At 54.8% G+C, this 20,423-nt stretch overlaps 1 protein-coding gene across 2 annotated transcripts in view; it reads right to left on the bottom strand.

Moving 5' to 3' along the window:
- The window catches only part of PMEPA1 (prostate transmembrane protein, androgen induced 1), a 61,016-nt gene that overhangs the window by 10,965 nt on the left and 29,628 nt on the right, over positions 1–20,423 (bottom strand). For both annotated transcript variants that reach the window (XM_003252978.3, XM_030825807.1), the window contains exon 2: positions 175–329. In XM_003252978.3, coding sequence (XP_003253026.2) covers positions 175–329 — 155 coding nt within the window. The remainder of the gene's footprint in view (positions 1–174; positions 330–20,423) is intronic.

Genomic DNA, 20,423 nt, shown 5'->3' with positions numbered 1-20,423 from the left:
TGCTTTCCTCCCATTTCAGGGGAGGAAGCTGGTATCAGGTGGGCTCATCAGCCCCTGTCTTCCTGCCCTGAATCTGTTTCCTGCAAACGCTGCCATTGGATCCTATCCAAGTTTTTACAAGGGGTGTCCCGCTGCCGCACCCTCAGGCCACAGACAGGATGGCGGGGCACTTACTGAGGACAGGGCATCTTCTCTCCTCCGCCCCTGGCTGTGCCGGCTGATGAAGGACCGTGCAGACAGCTTGTAGTGGCTCAGCAGGCACGTGATCACCACCACCATCACCATCATCACCACCACGATGATGATGATCTGAACAAACTCCAGCTCCGCTGTGGGGACAAAGAGGGACACGTGAGACCCTGGACACCTGCAGGCCGCTGTGCTCGGGACTCAGCCCTTCTGAGCTTTTTCACCGCCCAGGGGGACAAGAGTGCAACCCAGACTCAGGAAGCCCCCGCCACTCTCCCGGCAAGGTCACAGGCGATGCCTGGGGCTGGGGTACGTGCAGGGAAGCTGCTCTCATGGGGCAGGAGGGGGTACTGCTGGCTGGGGGAGCACCTCAAAGGTGTCCTGGGACCCAGACACCTCTTCTGTAGGGACTGACCGGAAGGAGGTAACGGGACAGGCAGGAGGAAGGCCCTGCTCTCTGCTCTCAGAGCCTCCTGGAGCCGTTCTGCGGATGCACAGTGTGATCTGACCGGCAGAAAGGGAGCCCTGCGCACTGGCTCCTGTCGCTGGGCAAAGGCTCAGGCAGACGGTCACAGACCGTCTCTTCAGCTGTCTTGGGGGCCCAGGGAGGGAGCAATTGGGAGGAGAAGGGGACCCCTGAGTGCGGAGAGAGGAAGTTGGCACCGAGTTTGGGAGTGGAGCTTTGTGGAATTAAACAAAGAGGAGCTACATGTGAATGTGTGTACACAAACCTATGCACACCTGACACTCCTACACATACGTCAACACCCCAACACACACACCCCAACACTCCTACACACACACCAACACAAATGCCCCAACACTCCTACACACACAACACTCCTACGTACATGTCAACACCAACACACACCCAACACTCCTACACAAACACCCCAACACGTACCCCTAACACTCCTACACACAACACCCCAACACTCCTACATACACAACACCCCAACACTCCTACACACACGTCAACAACACTACATACTCCAACACTCCTACACACATGTCAACACCAACACACGACCCAACACTCCTACACAGACGACCCAACACTCCCACACACATATCAACATCCCAACACACACCCCTCAACAGTCCCACACCCAGGTCAACATCCCAACACACACTTCCCAACAGACACAAACACACACAGACACAGCGCACCACACGTACCCACACGCACACGTCTATCCCATGACTCACAAACACACGCCACGCTCAACAGGACGGGGGTGTCAGGACCCTCCTCTTGGTGAAAAGGCCTCAGAAAACCCACATTCCAGATGGCTGCAGATGTTGCGATTCGCATTTTCTAAGGTTGGGTTTTTTTTTGGTTTTTGATTTGTTTTTCCCCTAGAAGGCGGAAAAACCCTCAAGTGCTGGAATAGGAAGAAGGTTATTTTGATCCTGCCTGAGCCGGGCAGTTTCTGCTGACTCAAGCGGGTCTGTGCCGAAGCGGCCTCAGCAGCTGGCCGAGCACGGTGCCAGCAGAGCCCCCAGCAATGGGCAAGACGCCGGGTCCCTTGGAGGTGACACGGCAGAGTAGGCACCAGCCGGCAGCATCCGGGGCCAAAGCTCCTCCAGCTTCGCCCTGCCCAGGACACCCTGCCCAAGGTGTGCAGGAATGTGACTCCCCAGACCCCGGCTGGCATGGGGGCAAGGAGGACTCCCCAGGGCTCCCTGGCATAACAAGCAATTAGCCAGGCTCCCTGGGGGCCCCGGTTCAAGCCCAGTGTCACTGACTCCGTTCCTCCTCCTCCCAGGACCGAGGAACCAAAGCCGGGGGAGAGGAATCGGGGTGGGCAGGTGTCAGGTGGGACCTGGAGAAACAACAGGCCTTGCAGAGCCGATGCCCGGCGCTCGGGCCATCAGACGGCCCAGGCAAGCACACTCCAAACCCGGGGGGGCCAGCCGTCTCCTGCCACCGGCCTCGCTCTCCCCAAGGCAGAAAAGCAGCCCATCCTAGGTGGGAATGTCACTGTCTGTGAAGCGGCAGACACCTCTCCACACAGAAGCACTCCCACATCTGTATCCACTGCTACCCCTTCTTCCCCACCAGGTTTTCCAGAACTTCCCCATCTCGGGCACTTTATGCATCTGCGCAACCGCTCAGTGCGCCACTGCCTACAGCGCTATTGACAGTGTTTCTCAGCTGGGGCCGCGTCTGCACCCAGGGAACATGTGGCGATGTCTGCAGCCACTTTTGGTTGTCACAACTGGGGGGTGCTCCTGGCATGGAGTGGGTGGAGGCCAGGGGCTGTGGTAACCGTCCTGCACCGACAGGACTGTCCCCCATGACAAACAGTGATCCGATCCAGTCGGTCATGCTGTGGGCTGAGCACACCTAAGAACAGGCGTTTTTATTATTATCCCCGTTTCACGGGCGAGGAGACACAGGCTCAGAGGGAAAGTGACTGCCTCAAGAAGGCCAAGACCCTAGAGCTGGCGGGTCCTCCCACTAGGCGGCCGGCCTCTGCACCAGGAAATTCAATCTGAGCCTAGGCCTGGGCTGGGTTCCTGGGTGAGATGCGTCCCCATCTCACCCTGGTGGGGCCAGGAGGAAGAGGATGAACTAACCAAGGGCTTTGATGGGGCTTTCCCAAGCTCCGAGAAGGCTGGGGCCCTGCCTGCTGGGAACGCAGGCCCCAAGCCCTGAGCCGCCTGTGGGACACCCGCACGTTCTTGGCCAGGAGAGATCAGGCTTCAGACCCAGGTCGCTGTGGCCACACCTCCTGTCTCCCCAGACAGGCAGGTCCAGGGCCCGGGCAGCCTGGCCTGATTCTGTAGGGCCCAGGTCCGTCTGTTAGCACTCAGGATAAAGCCGCATTCAGGGTACACACAGGGCTGGCTTTGTGTAACACCCACGCCCCCCCACCCCCGGGGCCTGCAATTCCCTGCCCCCCAACCCTGTGCACTCTTCACCCCAGTCCCCCCCTCCCCAGCTGTCTCCAGGGGCCCAGCCCACACCAGCCCTGGAGGGAGGGAGGTGTGTGGCTGTCTTTGTCCCCGTCCCGGGCCCTGGCAGCCTGCAGGACCCAGACAGCAGCGAGACAGTAGCTGGGGCTGCAGGGCCGGCGGGATGCAGGGGCAATGGCGGAGGCCCCTGCAGACTGAATGGGTGTGGACAAACCCTCACGGCTCTCCTGCCCCCTCCAGGCTCAGCCCCAGGGGCAGGAGGATCTGACTTTTGGATGTCTGTATCCACAGTGAGAAAAACGCTCCCAGAAATGAGCACCGGGCTCAGTAGGGCATAAAAGCGTCACCCTGGTCCCCGGGCCACCAACCCCCATTGGGTCACAGGCCCAGGAAAATTCACAACGGGGAGGGGAGGGAAAAACTCTCCAGAAAAGAGAACTACAACTGACCGCTGGCTGGACTTGGTGAGCCAAGGGCCTGGGTCCAGGCTTAGGGAGAGGGAGATGTGCAAGGGTTGCTGAGACTACAGCTCAGGAGCACCCTGGAGAGGGGCAGGGTGGTGGCAGGGAAGCACAGTGGCTCCCTCAGAGGGCCCGGGTCCCAGCCTGGCTCTGGGGGGCCCTCTCTGAGTCCATCACAGTCTCCCTGTGTCAGCGGGGGGACAGTGGGCAGCAGGATGTGCGGGGGACATGTGCTCGGCGTGTAGTGCTCCCTGGAGGTGGACCCAGACACGGGATGCTCACTTCCATCCTGGCTCCACCAGAACAAGGGTGGCCCAAACTCCTCCACCCTCAAAGAGACGTGACCTGCTCTGGAATCGCAGAGGGAGCATCTAACGGAAGACCCTGCAGGGCTCCCTGTAAAGTGGGCACTGAGGCCTTTGGTGCAGGGCACGGAGGGAGGGGCAGAGGGGGGCACAGGCAGAGGGTGTAGGTGAGCAGAGGCCGGAAGCCAGGCCCTCCTGGATGCCTCTGGACATGCCCAGACCTGGAGGTGTTGAGGGGGGCAAGAGAGGTGCCCCAGCAGCTGGATCACCCCCACCCATCAGGGAGGCAACACCCTGGGCTGAGTATTCTGGCCAAGGAGGCCCTGAAATCTCCATCCAGCTCCAGTCAAGCCCCACTGGCCCGGATGCTGTGCGGGAGGAAGGCTGGTCAGGCACAGCAGCATCGGGGCCCACAAACAGGTCCGACGAAGACCACCCTTGGGCACTTTCCACGCACCCTTCCACGCACTTTCACACCCACGGTGCTGCTTCCAGGAGACGCTCAGCTTTAGGGGACAGGAACGCATTCTCTGCGGAGTGGACCAGGCAGTGCCTGCTGGTGAGGTCAGTCGCAAACCAGGGACCCAAGGGCATGTGCACCGACCATCCCTGGCCCCAGCCGTGTTCTCACCTGGCATCACAGGAGCAGGGCTGTGGGCAGCCACCTTCTCCACAGGCCTGGTCCTGGGACCCACCCAGCCTGGGGCAGCCACGCCCTGATGCTGTTGGTCCCCACCCCACACCACCCCGGGGATGCCTGAGACCCAGCGTGCGGGTCTCTACGGCGCACTTCAGGGCCCGCTGAGGCCAAGTTCATCGAGCATGGGCTCCCTCCCCCCACTAAGTCCCACACATCCCTCTGGGCAGGCACCGTGAATCCACCAGCAAAGACCCCTTGGGGGAGAGAAAGGTGCCTCCCCGCAAGGGCCTCGGAGTCAAGTTCAAAACATGATGCGTGTATGAAGTGGCACCAATATAAACATGGCTCTCCCCCCGCGGCAGCTCACGGAATCCTCTGGCGCGCCTGTATTTGTTCCAAGGAGCGCAGGGAGGCTGCTGGGGCCCATTCCCAGTCGCAGTTTGAGAGCCGGACTCTCAGGATCAGATGCCTCGCGGGCAAGGGAAGGAATCCCAGCAGGACTGCCAACGCGAGGTGGAAGGAGAGGAGGTCCAGCGCGGCCACATCCCTCCGTCTCTCCAGAGGACCCTGGAGCCGGCTGTGAAGCTGTGATCCTTTAAGGCTGGAACCTCATTTAAGAGTTTTAAAAGGGCAAAGCAGGCCACACCCAAGGCATCTGCAGGGCGGGTGGCTTCAGGACTTCTGGCCAAGAGTTGGGCCCCAGGTCACTTAGTGACTACTGGCAGATATGGAGCCACACCAATCCTGCCTCAGTTTCCCTAATCTGACAGACTGTCCCTTTACCAAGGCATAAGCAAAGACTTCCCAGGTCAAATGCCCAGTACGACACCTGCAGGGGTGGGTCCTGCCACTGTCCCTGACCACAGGACTCATTGCCAAGCAGTCACAGACCACAGGGGACACAGCAGGAGAGGGCACACCCAAACTCACTGTAGTCACTTTAAGTATTGTCATGATTCTAACACATGACCCGGGGCCACTGAGCTGAGCCTCCCCAATTTAGGTAACATCACCATGCCCATTTTGCAGATGGAGACACTGAGGCTTAGGGAGAAGTAGCCCTAGATGATGCAACTAGGAGCAGGGTTGAGACTTGAACCCAGAGCCGCCATATAGGAACTCAAAAGGGGGAAGGGTTTCATTCTCCTGCTAAATCTTCCTAGCTCACCCACAGCGTTAGTCCACCTGCCCCCTGCCCCGGGAATCTGAGGTTGTGGTTCTGACGTTCTGGTCCGGTCCTCGTGCATCCACTGTCTGTGTGACGCTGTGCGCATCTATCTCTTTGAGAGGAAGTTACCTCATCTGTAAAAAAAAAAAAAAAAAGAACCAACCAGGGGCAGGGGTGAAATAATGGATGTGAGAGCTCAGAACGGGACAGAACACAGCACACCCAACTGTCACCATTGTCACAATTACTGACACTCCTCTGGGGACAAAAAGCATCCCTCGTTCCCATGATGCTCCTTGGAAATGCTGAGGTTTGCCGGGCTGCAGAGTACAAGCCTGCTGAGCCAGGTGTTCCCTGACTGGCTTCTGTCCCCAAGGTGGGAGATTTGAGCTCAAGTCAGTCCCAAAGGTCACCCAGGATGGTGGCTGGACCCAAGGCCCCCCAGGGGCTAACATGCCCTGGATCCCACGTTTATATTGGTGCCGCTTCATGAACACATCACGTTTTGAACTTGACTCTGAGGCCCTTGCGGGGAGGCACCTCTCTCTCCCCCAAGGGCCCGCCGTGGGAACACAAGCCACTGGGAAGGAGAAACATCTCCTCGCTTTCATTTCATTCTGGGCATCAAGCCTGTGCTCGTCACTTGGAGGGCCGGGGGGCTCCTGCCATTTTTCTTCGTAATTTTTCCCTTGGGGAGGGTGATGAATGCAGCAGGCTCTCCGGGGTGACCAAACCCATCTTCCAAACGCAAAATGTCACTCTAATTTAATTTAGTGTCCTCTTTCCTTGTGAATAATTTCACATTAACAGGTTCGTGCACCTCGTTGGAGAGGCCCCATCCTCCTTTTCGTGGTCTCCTCCAGAGACAGGCACAGTCCCTCTGGGAGGTGCGGGCACAGCTCTGCCCTGTCCTGGTTCGTCCTACACTGGCAAGAGAGGAACCGTGAGCTGGCCGCTCCCTAGATGCCAGGCAGGGGGGTCAAACCCTTTATGCACATCGTCTGATTGAATTCTCACCGTCATTCTGTGAGGTCAGTACTCATAGGACCCCCACTGTGCAGATGAGGAGACTGAGGCTGGGAGAGGTGAGGCGACCACCAAAGACCACACAGTCCAGGGCTCAGAATTGAGTTCCTCTGACCCCAAAGCCTGACCGTTTGCCCGACCCCCAGCAGTCCTGAGTGTGATTATCCCAGAATGTCAGAAACAGCGGGAGATCGAGCCAAGGGCTTGTGTTGAATGTGACTGATCTTGGGGTCAACAACAAGTGCCTGGTGTGTCACCCCAAACGCAATCCATGAAGCTGGTATTTATGGACTGTGGTGCCCACCTCCGAGCCAGTGCAGAGCAAAATCCGGACCGTGAGGAAGGAAGTGGGTGCCAGGAGTTCTGGGCACCTGCCATGGCATAACACAGACGCTGACAGCTGCCCTCTCCTCTGCCACTTCCTGTGTGCCAAGCCCCTCGCCACGAAAGACTTCACCCAGCCTCTGAGTTTTTCATGACAAGCCCCGAGGGGCAGCATTGGCCCCAATCACAGGCGAGGGGACAGGCCTGGAAATAGTTGCCAAACTCCGAAGCAGATTTGTGACACCGGAATGATACACAGGATGGCACGTGTGGGACACAGAAATATAATCGCATTAAATGACCTCGCAGGGTCCAGAGCTGGAAGGCCTGTAAGGGACACGGGCCTGTGGAGTGAAGCCGGTGGCTCCCACCTCCAGCTGTGTCTTTGGTGCCGTCAAGGAGACGATGGTCAGGTGCCTGCATTTGGGATCCAAGGGGACCCCACCTTTCAGTTAGAGCTCAGGTAATGCAAAGACACAATTCTTTCCCATCCAAGTTTCTGGACCTCTGTTCTTGGGGGCAGAGCCTGGACCTGAACTGAGGGCAGAGCAGGGGCCCCAGGGTTCGGATCCCTGTTCAGACATTTCGTGGCTGTAAATGGGGAGAGGGTGGCTGGAGAATTTGTTAATGTGCAAGAAGAACCCACCCAGCCCACGGGGGCACTGGGCGGTGGGGGGGGGGGGCGGTGCAGCGGCAACTGAGTTTCTCAGAAATAACGGGGGCGACAATGGGGTGCTGGGGCTCATTTCTCTCTCTTCAGCTGGGGATCTGGGAGCAGAGTCCACCTGGCTCCTGTCGGCCCCATGGAGGTTTCCAGACCAGACGACCCCCCTCCACCGCCACCCCCACAGTCTGTCCCAGGGGAGGGGCAGCTGGCGTCCTTCCTGGTTAACAAGCAGCCAGTGCATGGGGCCCTGTCTGGCCTCCTGGCCGCACACCGAGGAATTAGGAATTGGCGCTGTCTGAAATTTATGAAAATCTAATCTTGTTAGGCCTGCCTGGATGAGACCCGCCTGGCGGGGCCTCATTGTCATTCTGCAGAGCCCCAGCGGCCCTGGGGTTCCAGCCACTTCATTTACTGTCCCCTCCCCCACCCACTCCCACTACATTTGAATAGGAACCCAGCTCCCTGCCCCCCCACCCCAGCCCCCCGAATTTTAAGTACAATCAAACCAGCCGTCAAAGGAATAACTTTCTGATCACTCCTGGTGCCATTTCAAACACCCCCGATGGCATGTCTATTTCTTAGGGTAAGACCTTTTATGGGTAAAAAAATTTGCTCTGTCTTTCTCTTGAGCTTTGGGGGGCGGGCGGCAAATCTAGGCCGGTTTTCTCTCGTTTGTAAAACCAGATTGCACTGCTTTCAGAGGGCTTGCTTTGTGGCAAGCGCACGGCTGAGCACCTGGCACCTGGACAGGTGAACCTGGGACACTGTCCCATGTCGGGGAGGGACGCTGAGAGGGGACAAGTCATGTGGTCAGCAAGGGTGGGGACTGGGGCCCACATCAGGGCCTGCACTGGCTCCCTGCCCTGCTGTTCTTGGTAGAATCTTAGGATAGAGGTTAACAGCATGCAGCTTGCATCCAGTGGTCCCGGGCTCAAGTCCTTGCATTGCCATTTGCTGAAGTAAATCTCCCAGTACCCACATCTGAGAAGAAAACGGAGAGATAACTAAGTCCCCTGTACACAAGGTTGTAGGGAGAACTACCCGAGTTAACTTCCCTGATGGAACCTCTTGAGTCAAGAACTCCAAGCTCTGGGCTAGGCTCCTCCTACGCCTGTCCCCTCTCCCCACAAGACATGAGCTGCAGGCATCCAAACTCACAGTGGGTGGAGAAGGTTCCCTTAAGCAGGCCCTGGTCCAGCACCATCACTTATGTGCCGTGTAGGCTGGGGCACCTCTGCAGAGTGAAACAGCAAACGCTGGACATTTTCAGGTGTGAACCTTTGCTCCAGCATATCGACAGCTGGGTGCTGATCACCTGTTTCCAGTTCCCCTGGGCTCCTCCCCCATGTGCTCTGTTCCAGTCACTTGTTTTCTGTTCTATAAAAGCACCATGCATAACCCACCTCAGGACCCCAGCAAGTGCCGTTCCTCCTGCCTGGAATGATTTTTCCTCAATATCTTCATGGCTTGCTCCCTTCATTGCCTTGATCCCGGCCCCCAGGTCCCTGCCTCGGACTAAAACAGCCCTCTGCCCTCCAGCCTCCAGGACCCCCATCCCTGTGCCTGCTTTACTGATCTCTGCAGCCCTGTTCTGGAAGCTGTATATGACCCACCCAACACTGCACTCTCCGCCTCTCTCCCCTGGAATATCAGTGGCGCAGAGCGAACTCATTCTCCATGGTGTCCTCAGTACCTAGAATGGTGCCTTCCCCAAGGCAGGCACGCAATGACTACACTGAATAAAAAAGCACATTTATTTATTTATTTATTTATTTTTGAGACAGAGTCTCACTCTGTCGCCCAGGCTGGAGTGCAGTGGCGCAATCTCGACTCACTGCAACCTCCACCTCCTGGTCAAGCAATTCTTGTGCCTCAGCCTCCCAAGTAGCTGGGACTACAGGCACCCGCCAGCACTCCCAGCTAATTTTTGTATTTTTAGTACAGACGGGGTTTCACCATGTTGGACAGGCTGGTCTCGAACTCCTGACCTCAAGGGATCCACCCACCTCGGCCTCCAAAAGTGCTGGGTTTACAGGCGTGAGCTGCCGCACCCAGCCGAAGCACATTTATTCTGGTGTACGCAGATGAGTGTGCAAGAAGGCCCCCTGCAGGTTTGCACAAAAGGTCACAATCAACTGGGAACCACTGAAATGTCCCTGGTAGGGATGACACCACCCTGGGAAGCACAGCCACCGGTCAGTCTGCGTCCTCACAGGATGAGCCCAAACTGGGTTAGAAAAGAACAACAAATATATTTTTAAAAATACAGGTGAAATCTTCTGATACACACCTATATTTATGAGTGACTGTCCATGTCTGCACAGACCAGGGACCAGCAGGGCATGCGTGAAACTGCCAGCTGTGGGTCCCTCGAGAGGGACCACAGACAGCAGGGGACATCCCCTTCCGTGTAATACACTTCTGCAATCTCAGCATTTTGGGGCACATATAATCATATTTATAGTAAAAGAGGGAAAAAAAAAGAATTGAGAAGCATCTGTCAGTATCCAAAACAGACAGCTGCTCCCATAATGAGGTTTCCCAGGTGGTCTCTGCGGAGGTGCTGTCACCCTGGGCTGACAAGGGCTGCTGGGGGAAGGGCTCGGAATTAGGGTGGGAAGGCCGGACAGTCTCTGCCTGACCCTAGGAACACAGATACTGCACTGGGAATGGGTGGGGCAGGGAGGGGTACCTGACCACCCCTCCACGTGCCCTGGCTGAGGGCCCCAAGGTGGCATCCAGGCACCAGACAGACATCTCAGCTTCCTGGGCCTTCCCTCTCCTGGCCTGGAGGTAGGGGTGGGGTGGGGTGGCAGTACATGGAGCCAGCCATGCAGGCTGCCCTGTGACACCCACTGGTCCACCGTCTCTCCTTCACTGGGCCACTCCAGGGAGGAAGGTGTCTTCTCTGGGCCTCCGTGGTGCGGCACAGCAAATGGGCTGGCAGATGATGGTTCTGAGGGTGCTGTCTCACCACCCGGCCTCAAGCCCCAGGATCCGCACTCATGCCCGCTGTCTAGAGACCACTTCCACCTTTTCTTCACCTGGCCGACTCACCACAATCTTTCCTCCCTCCTTCCAACCTCCCTCCCTCCTAGGTGCCAGGATCAAAGCTGACAAGCCCGACAAGCCTCCACCCTCAGGTCGCATGCACACCTGCAGTGCCCTGTTGGCCTTGGTCTTCCCCTTCCAGGCTCCCACACTAACTCCCACTCGGCCCCCTGCCCTATTGCCTGAGCCTCTCAGGCTGGGTGTGCCTGACTGAGCGTTGTATTCCGTCCCCAGCCAGCACAGACCCAAGAGATTTCAGAGATCAATGAACGGCACATACCTGGCCTCTGTGTCCTTCTCTTTTCACCGGTACCCTGTTCTAGTTTGCAAAGGGCCACTCAGGTTAGGGGTGGGCTGCCTTTTTATACCACCCAGAGAGAACTGTGCAGAACCCCATTCATTTCTGAAGCTTCGGGAGTTCCTGAGCAACACAGAGAAACACGTTCTTCCCCACCGCCCCCCCAACCCCCAACCAGTGTCCCGAGTCATCATGCAGGAGGTGGACCTGGAGGAGGATGCAGCTGCGGCCGTGGGTGAGCCCTGGGTCTGAAAGTGCATTCGGGGAACAGGAAAGTAAACGGTCTGTAGAATCATTTTAGAACCTGATGATTTTAGAATACTCCTCCCATAAGAAAAGACAAAGCTGCGCCTTTCATCCTTCTTGCTATTATCCAAATGAAAAGAACTAACGGGATTTTTGTTTCTATTGTCACTGACATCGAACACCTTTAAACATCCACTGTCAGCAAAATATCAATCACCATTTGAGTTATTGGCAGAATGGAGTGAACTCACAGTGAGCGAGCAGTCAATGGACATGTCGGAGGTGCATAACATGCGAAAGTTATTTAAAATAAACCAAATGCGTCTGTTAATCGAGGAGAGTGGATGACAAATGGGGAACGGGTGGGCGTGGGTCAGTGAGTCCGTGGTGGTGTTGATGGCCACAGCCTTCTTGGAGGATATTGAGCGGTGCCTGTCAACGTTACACATGCACTTGACCTTTCAACCCTGCAAGTTCAACTTCCAGAATCATATCCATTGGAAAAATTCACAGAAGGGCCCAAAACGTATATCTAGATATACACAAAACAAATACATATATACACACACATATATATCCTCGTTCATACATATATATTGCATGGGGTGTTTTTTTAAATGATCAACCAGAGACCATCTAAATGCCACCAAACACACCTTGGTGCATCACATTATGGGATAACGAGGCCATTAAAACAGATGACGTAAATCTACGCTGAGCTCTGAGCAGGGGAAACTGAGCTTGGAGCTCGATCATCTCTATTGTGGGGCCGTCCTAAGCAGCAGGGTGTTCAGCAGCAACCTGGGCTCTATCCACTAGAGGCTAGAAGCACCATGGCCTCCCCATTGCGACATTCAAAAATGTCTCCAGGGATTGCCAAACGCCCCCCGTGGGGCAAGTCACCCCTGGCTAAGAACTGCTGGTCCACTGTCTGGCTCCCAGGAATTGAATCCAATTCAGTCTGATAATGGCTGGATGCTGGCAATTACTGTGGGGCAGAAATAATGAAACTGGAGCGGTAAATAAAATGTGGATCCATTTTTATAGCAAAATTGAAGATAAAAAATTAAATTGTTCATGATGACTTCTTCTAGATGAGGGGGCTATCCCTTTTACTTTTTTGTATTCGTAAATTGTTTGCATTTTTATAACAGGCATAACACTTTTAATTTTTAAATCTTAATAACATACCAGAAAGACTCTCGCGCACACACGTGTGTGCCTGTATGCACTCACATGTGTGTTTCCAACCGGCCGACAGTGACGCACGTATGCCCTCGCCACTCGGCAAGCACCTCGTGCTCCTTGGTAACCAGCAGATGTTTCTCTCAATTACCGATTTTCAAGAGCCTGGTGTTTCCTGACATGAGCCAGGATGGCGGGCGGCGCCCGGGGGAGGGGAAGTGAACCAGGGCTCCGTTTCCAAGCCTCTTGGACAAAAAGCGAAGCCCTGGATCAGGAAGCACAATGCGGCCGGTATTTAGCCGCTTCTCAATAGTGCCTCATTCAATCCCCGGGGCCTCATTGATGTCCGCCGCGTGCTGGAGAGCCTCCGAGGGTCAGCCGGCGACGGGCACCGTCTGGAGGGGTCTCGGCGCTAACCCGGGGTGGCTCTGCCTTTCGGGAGCAAGAGGGGCCCAGCTATTCTTGGTCTCCCCTGGGACAGAGGCAGGGAGGCGGGCGGATGGGCAAAGTCAGACGTCAGAGAGGCTGGAGGAGGCGGTGAGGGTCTGGAAAGGCCCCTTGCACCATCAGGCTCCCAAAGTTGAATCCAATTCAGTAAACACTCAGAGCAGGGTAGCTTAGTGGTTAACAGGAACCCTGGCGCTGGCCTGCCTGGATCCAACCCCCAGCTCTCCCCATGGCCAAACACGGGACATCAGGAAGTGATTCATCCACTCTCTGTGCCTCGGTTTCCACATCTGGAAAAGCGGAATACCACTAGCACCCACGCATGGGTTGCTGTGTGGATGCAGTGGAGTGAAGAGCCATTAAGTACAATGAACCGCACCTGGTGCATACTGAGGTGAGCAGTAAGTATCAGCTGCCGGTAAGAGGGCTGCTTGCTGGGCCCAACATGCCGGTTCTCCTGGGCCCCCGCCCCGACTTCATCACCAATTGCCCCTGACTGTGGTCCATGCCTCTTGGCCGCCAGCACCCTGGCTGCCCTGGGAGCAGAAGGCCTGCCTTCTTGGGGCCACACCTTTGCCCGGGCTGGCCCACCTGCCTGGGGTGCCTGCCCTCCTCCTGCTGCCCATTCTCGGTGGCCTGCGTCTACCCCATTTCCAATGGCCCAGCCCCTGCAGCCACTTCCTTCTCTGGCTGTCTCTGGCAGTTTTAAGCTCTCCCATGTGGTGGTTAATTTTGTAAATACCACCCAAGACATCTGCTATGACTTCTAAGAAAATGTCTAAGTCACGACTTAGCCTTTCCTCGGTCTATGTCTTGCTGCCATCGTTGGTCTGGCCACTCTGTCAGATGCAATCGCCTCGTTCCTGCAGCCTCCTCAAAGCCGGCATGAGCCGGGCATGCAGGAGCCCTCCGGTCCCGTCTCTAACTGGTAGACTCCTCTTTAACCCTTAAAGCCCAGGGCTGGTCGCCTGAGAACTGCCAGAATACTGCATAGTAGTAGTAACTACTGTGGTGTCAAGTGCAGGCCACCACCACGTGGGACTCCCACCTACAAGGAATAGAGTGTCCCATCATGAGTGTCCCTTCACCAGTGTCCCTGGCACCTGGTCCACAGGCAGCAAAGAGACCCACAGCCAGTCAACACATGATCAGCCAAGCTACTACCTCCAGAACAGAACAGAGGCTCATGGTGTGAAACTGGATGTGGCACACACCTGCACCCTAGTCCAGACTCTGCTACCTGACACCTGAGTGCTACCCTCCCCTCTCTGGGCTTGTTTTCCCACCTTCAGACCCTATGAGTAAATGGGGCCTCACTCATGCAACCAACATGGGAGTTCCATAGTAAATGCCTCTCCCAAAGCCTGACAAGTGGTGGCCACTATTGGGTTGTTGCTAATAGTAACATTACAGAGGTGGCCATTCCCGCCTCCCTTCCCAAACCCTCTGTTTGGAGCAGAAAGCAAAGGACCTCGTGTTATAGACCTCTGTGCCCCTCCAACGTATGTTGAAGCCCTGACCCCTGGTGTGGCTGCATTTGAAGATGGAGCCTCTAGGGAAGTAATTAAGGTTAAAAGAGGTCATAAGGGTGGGGCCCTGATCCAACAGGATTCGTGACCTGTTAAGAAGAGACAGCATAGAGCTCGTTCTCTCCCCCCTCCCTCCATGTGCTGGCACCAAGGAACGGCCATGTGAGGACGCAGCCAGGGGGTGGCCATCTACAAGCCACAAAGCAGTTCTCACCAGAACCCAAACTTCCCGGCCCCTTGATCTTGGACTTCCCGACCTCCAGAACTGCAGGAAAACAAATGTCTACTGTCTAAGCCACACAGTCCCGGGTTATTTTATTACAGCGGCCTGAGCAGAATAATACACCTTGTTTAGACAGACAGAGGGGGCTGAATGGAGGGAAATGAGCTGCAAGGTGAGGAGGCAGGACCCCTGCCCTGGATGATGGACTTGCAGAATCCCAGCTGCACCCCTTTGGTACAGAATATCAGCAACCTGCCCTCTGTTTCCCTGCAGGGACGCCTTGTGGGGGGTTCTGATTTTATTTTCCATGAAAGACATTTTCTTCTGTCATCTAAATCTATCCTCAGGCCCTTTCCCTTCCTATTCCCTCACCGTGGCAGTGCATATATTTATCATGCCCCTGCTATATGCCAGGCCCTGCACAAGCGCTGAGAATTCACGACGATTGAGGCCAGGCCCCAGGAGCGAGGGCACGCAAATCCTACTGTGATCTGTCCTCTCTGGAGCAGAGCAATTTGATCCTGTACCCCAGAAATCAGGCTGGACTTATATCTGGACAGACTAATGTGGACATACGAGGAATAGCCTGGAATCTTCTAAAGCGGTTCTGACCACAGTAAATGTGTAGTAGGTACAGTGAGCTCCTGCTGTGTTTCATGCCCCGTATGAAGGGATTTCTGTCATCTCATTTAACTTTCTCAGCAGCTTCCCAGGAAGTACGCTTGTCTTATTATCATCCCATTTTTGGGATAAGGAATCTGAGGCTCAGAGAGGTGCAACAATGTCACCGCCCACCCCCCACCCGCCCCGCCCCGAAAAGTCACAGAAGTTCAGGTGGCAGGGCCACACTTTCCCTGTGCCTGGGACACGGAGCCTGGTGCTGTGATCGCTGTTCTCACTAGTCACAAGAGTGGACAACAAACTCAAAACAAAGTACCCACCCCGAAAAGCAGCCGCCAGCAGCCCCGACCCCTCCACCGGCAGCCATGCCTTCACCTCCTCCGACCTCTTGGAAGCAGCAAAAGGCAAAGGCCTGAGTGTGTCAGGAGCCCGACTGAGCTGGAAGGTCACTGCCATCATGACCCACGTGTCCCCCGAACATGCCAACTTGCTGACCCTGGCCTGGCGCTTGGCTCATCACCTTCATGTGGGGCTCAGAGGCCCAGGAAGACCCCTGGCCCACAGGTGGGGCATTCCTTGCTACGAGTGTTTTCCGGTTTGGGGGAGGAGGGTCTAGGAAATGCTGCTGGCCACACTGAGAGTCGGCCCCTGAATGGATCGCTGGGCCCAGCGGCAGCCCGAGGAGGGAAGGAGCTCAGGTGGGAAGGGCGACCTCGCTAGAGAGGGGGCTCCAGGGCAGCAAACGTGTGTCCAGGGCTTCTGTGTGTCTGCCTCCCACCTTTGATTGTTTGGGCATGTGTCTTTTCCTCTGGGGCATCTGTCTGTCTGTCTGTCTCCGGTGTGTGACTGTCTGGGGTCTAAATCCGTTGAGTCTTTCCGTGTGTCTCCATCTGTATGAGTCTCTTCCTCTTTCTTTTTCAGGCAACATGAAAAACAGATTCCAAGAAGGAAGTTCCAAGCCTCCCAGACATCAGCCGCCTCTCCCTGTCCCCGCCCCACGGGCGAGGCTATTCCAGCCCTTGCTATCACTTCCTTTCGAAGCAGCATCTTCCAGAAGCAGAAAATCCCAAATTCTGGGAAGACGAGTTTCTGACCAACTGTTCTGTGAAGGGAGCAGGGGAAGCTTCCGGAGGTGTCTTTTCTCTGAGCGTCGAGATGGGGACACAGCAAAGCTGTGGAAGGCAGGCAGCCTGGCTCTGGATTCGAATCCACATGCAGCCACCTGCTGTATGTGTGGTGTCTGTGGTGACCTGGCCCCTTGCTTCAGCTTCTTCACAGTAAGGCACAAATCAACAACAGTACCGGCCTCACAGGACTGCTTAAGGGTGAACTCAACAGGGACATAGGTACTAGCTCTCTGAACGCTAGCTGGTACACAGCAAGTGCATAATAAATGGTGATCATCATGACATGGCAAAGCATGCATGCTGACCGGGCAAGCATGGTGAATACATCAAGGACGTCAGGCGCACGTTTATTAATGATCTGGAGTGGCTGATACTGAGCAGGTAAATTTAATTTATAGAATCGTAACTGGTACGGAAAGAGGAAGAAAGAGAAATGGTGAGAAAACTCAAGAAACCAGAAACATCCATCAGAAGACAGACCTAGATGGGAGCTCATGGTCCAGCTGCAGAGGCTCAAGGGGCCGACTGGCTGGGGATCAGCTCTCCTGCCCTCGAGGGGTGGAGCTGCGGGAGAGCCACTCGGAGCTGGACCCCCCACGAGGAGGCCTCCCTGCACTGCTGAGCACCCACACAGGGACCCTGTGGTCCGAGGAGGAGGAGAGAGAACCTTGGCGCTCATCCCTCAAGAGCAGGTTTGTCCACGTGGCCTCGTCTCCCTACTTCCTCTTTTGCAAACACACCCCCAGTCTATTCTGCACCCTGCAGCCAGAGCAATCTTTAAAAAAAATCAAGTCTCTGACTTCCCACACTACGCTCAGGTTAAAACCCTGCAAGGCCCACCCCACCTCACCACTGCACTTCCCATGTCTTTCCTCGCTCACCATGCGCCAGCCAGCCTGGCCTTTTGCCCGCTCCCACTCCAAGGCCTTTGCACATGCAGTTTTGTCTGTGGGAAGACTTGCCCTGGGTCTGTCATCCCACATGCGCTCTCACCTCTTCTCTTACTCTGCATCGCCTGGTGGCCTGTCTTGGTCACGAGGGGCAGTGCAGGGTATGGTCAGGAGCATGGATTATTCTGGCTGTGGGAGCAGCTGTGTGTCTCCACTTCCTTGTCTGTACCATGGAGTGAAATATGGCCCCGTCTCATTGGGTTGTTTGAGGATCATAAAGAACCCAGAAAGCACCTGGTGTGTCGGAAGCACTGAGTACGTGTTGGCTGCTATGAGAAACCATCTTCTTTCTAAGTGCTTGCTTGTTCATTGTCAAGTGCACCTCACCAGCAAGAAAGCGCCTCGATGACCCTTATTTATCCTGGAGCTGTATCCACGAGGGCTAACACCATACCTGACACAGTAAGTGGCCCTCAATTAACATGTGAAAGAGGAAGGAATCTATGCACAGTGTCCATTCCCCAGCACTCACATCTTTCCACCAAAGCCAGAGACCAGAGGAGGGCATGGATGTGAATGGAAACTGAAGGGTCTTTCAAAAACTAAACCTGCAACTACCATCCGACCCAGCAATTGCACTCCTGGGCATTTATCCCAGAGAAATGAAGACTTAATGTTCACACAAAAACCTGTGCATGAGTGTTCACAGCAGCTTTACTTTTCATAGCAAAAAACAAAACAACAACAACAACAACAAAAAAACAACTGGAAGCAATCCAGATGTCCCTCAACAGGTGAATGGTGAAAGTAACCATGGTGCATTCATACCTTGGAACACTATGCAGCAACAAGAAGGAATGAACTATTGATACCTACGGCAACGTGGAGACGTCTTCAGAGAATTACATTAAGTGAAAAAAGCCAATCTCAAAAGGCTACACAGTGTATGACTCCATTTCTATAACACGCTTAAAATGGCAATATTATAGAAATGGAGAAAAGATTAGTGGTTTCATGGGTAAGGGGGTGGATACAGTTAGAAAAGGGTAGAATGAGAAGTTCTTGTGATGGGACTGTTGTGTCTTGACTGGTGGTTACACAAATCTATGCATACAATAAAATTGCATTGAATGAAACACACACACAGACACACGCACACTCGAATGAGTGCGTGTAAAACTGGGGAAATGTAAGGTTGATGGTTTGTGACAAATGTCAACTGCTGGCTTTGGCACTGTACTACAGTTATGTAAGACGGTACCATTGGGGGAAGCTGGAGGATATCTACATAGAACCTCTCTGTATTATTTTTTACAGCCGCATGCTAACAAACAATTGTCTCAAAATAAAAAGTTTTCTGAAAACAAGTGAATGGTCTGGGAGTGCCCTGTCCCTTGGCATCACTAGAATGGCCCTGGCAGAGGCTGAGGCCAGCAGCCTTAAGCGGTCCTTAGGGCCTGGCCCAGGCCTGGCACTGGGGGAGGGGGTTAGTTTCCTGCAAAGGGAGGGTAAGAGCCGAAACAGAAGCTGCTTCCCTCTCTCGCAGCCTCCCTCGCCTCCCGCTCACAGCATCTGCCATCTGGCTGCTGCAGCCACACGAAACCATCTCTCGGCTGTCATCTCTCCACTTGCAGGTCTGGCTCCCAGGTTTGAAGATTAAATTCTAAACATGTCATTTAAAATTTAGAAACGAGGAAAGGAGATTTTAAGTAACCTGGAAGCATTGGCTCCTATTGTCTGCCCCAAGTAACAAGCACGGAACCTCCAACCTCTGTCTTAAAGGTGACAAGAGCCAGGGGAGGGAGGGCAGCTTGGGATTCCCTGATGTAAAGTGTCACTGCCTCCCCAATACAATCAAATACTCCCAAAAGGATGTCCCAAACTACCACTATATCCCCAAGAGAAAGTATCACTGTAAAGTATCCATGTATCGCTCAGGAAGAACTGCAAACTTCTCTGCCAGTGAGCACTTCAGGTACAGAAGAGCCAGGAACTGCAGGGATCTCTGAACAACAGAAGTGTCTTTGAAGAAGGGTCCTCCTCTGTCTTCTCCAGAACATGGAACAGAACTAGAGCAGGTTTGTGATAATGAGCACCTGGGAGGGGGGACCTCCTTAAATGATCTGGTTAGGGACAGCCTTTCAGAGGAGGTGGCTTTTCAGCAGAGACCTTAAATATGAGGAGAGCTGGGGAAAAAACACTCCTGGCTGAACAATGGCAAGTGCAAATGCCCTGAGGTAGGAATCTTTGTCTCATTCAAGGGCAAGAAACCCTACCTCCTGGGGCATAGGGTGAAGATGCAATGAAGAGCTAGCTGCTTTGGGGCTTGGCAAAGCTGCACTGAGACTTCCTGCAGGTGGGCTGTGTGTGTGTATTGGGGCAAAGGCAGCATAGGCAATGTGAACTTGAAACGATTCAGGTATCATTTTCCCGTGTGATTTTCCAAACACGGCACACATCAGAACTGCTGGGGAAGCCCCTTTCAGACAATGCGGGAGCCGTGTGCAACAGGCTGAAATCGACATCGTTCAGTGGTGGGTTCCGGGACCTGCAGGGAATGGACTTACGAGTGCCCACTACGGATGAACAGATTCCAACCAGGCGCTCGCTTCCTTAGTGGAGGAACCACTTGTTCAATTATGAAGCCCAGGATGTAAAAGCAACTGCTGGAGCCACATAGGTGAATTTGTTATGGTGGAAGGGGGTGGTCACCTGGCACTGTGAGTGGCTCAGAGATCCCTAAGTGATCAAAATTGTGAACGACCCAGGGGGAAGCTTTGGGAAAAAACTCACCCTCTTAGATACTGAGTTTCTAGGGAGGAGAGTGGCTTAGAAGCCCCTAAAATGGGTCAGATGAGAAAAGGATGGGGCCAGAGAGGGGGAGGGAGTTGCCCAGAGACACAGAGCAACTGTGCAAAGTTGGCTAGAGCCAGAGCCTGCGCCTTCCAGTTCCTTGGGTACAGGCTGTCCACGCAGACATCCCTGGTGGGAGTGAGGGTCACAATGGCTGTGAGCTTGACCATCTTTACAAGGTGAGCCTAGCTTGTGGCATGGAGTCTGGCTTGCACTGCAAGCCCCAGGGAACCATGGAGGGGATGAGCGGA

Source organism: Nomascus leucogenys, chromosome 13, assembly GCF_006542625.1.
Source record: "Nomascus leucogenys isolate Asia chromosome 13, Asia_NLE_v1, whole genome shotgun sequence".
NCBI lineage: Eukaryota > Metazoa > Chordata > Mammalia > Primates > Hylobatidae > Nomascus > Nomascus leucogenys.
Note: the sequence above shows the minus strand (reverse complement) of the source record. Positions and strands in the feature narration are given on the sequence as shown.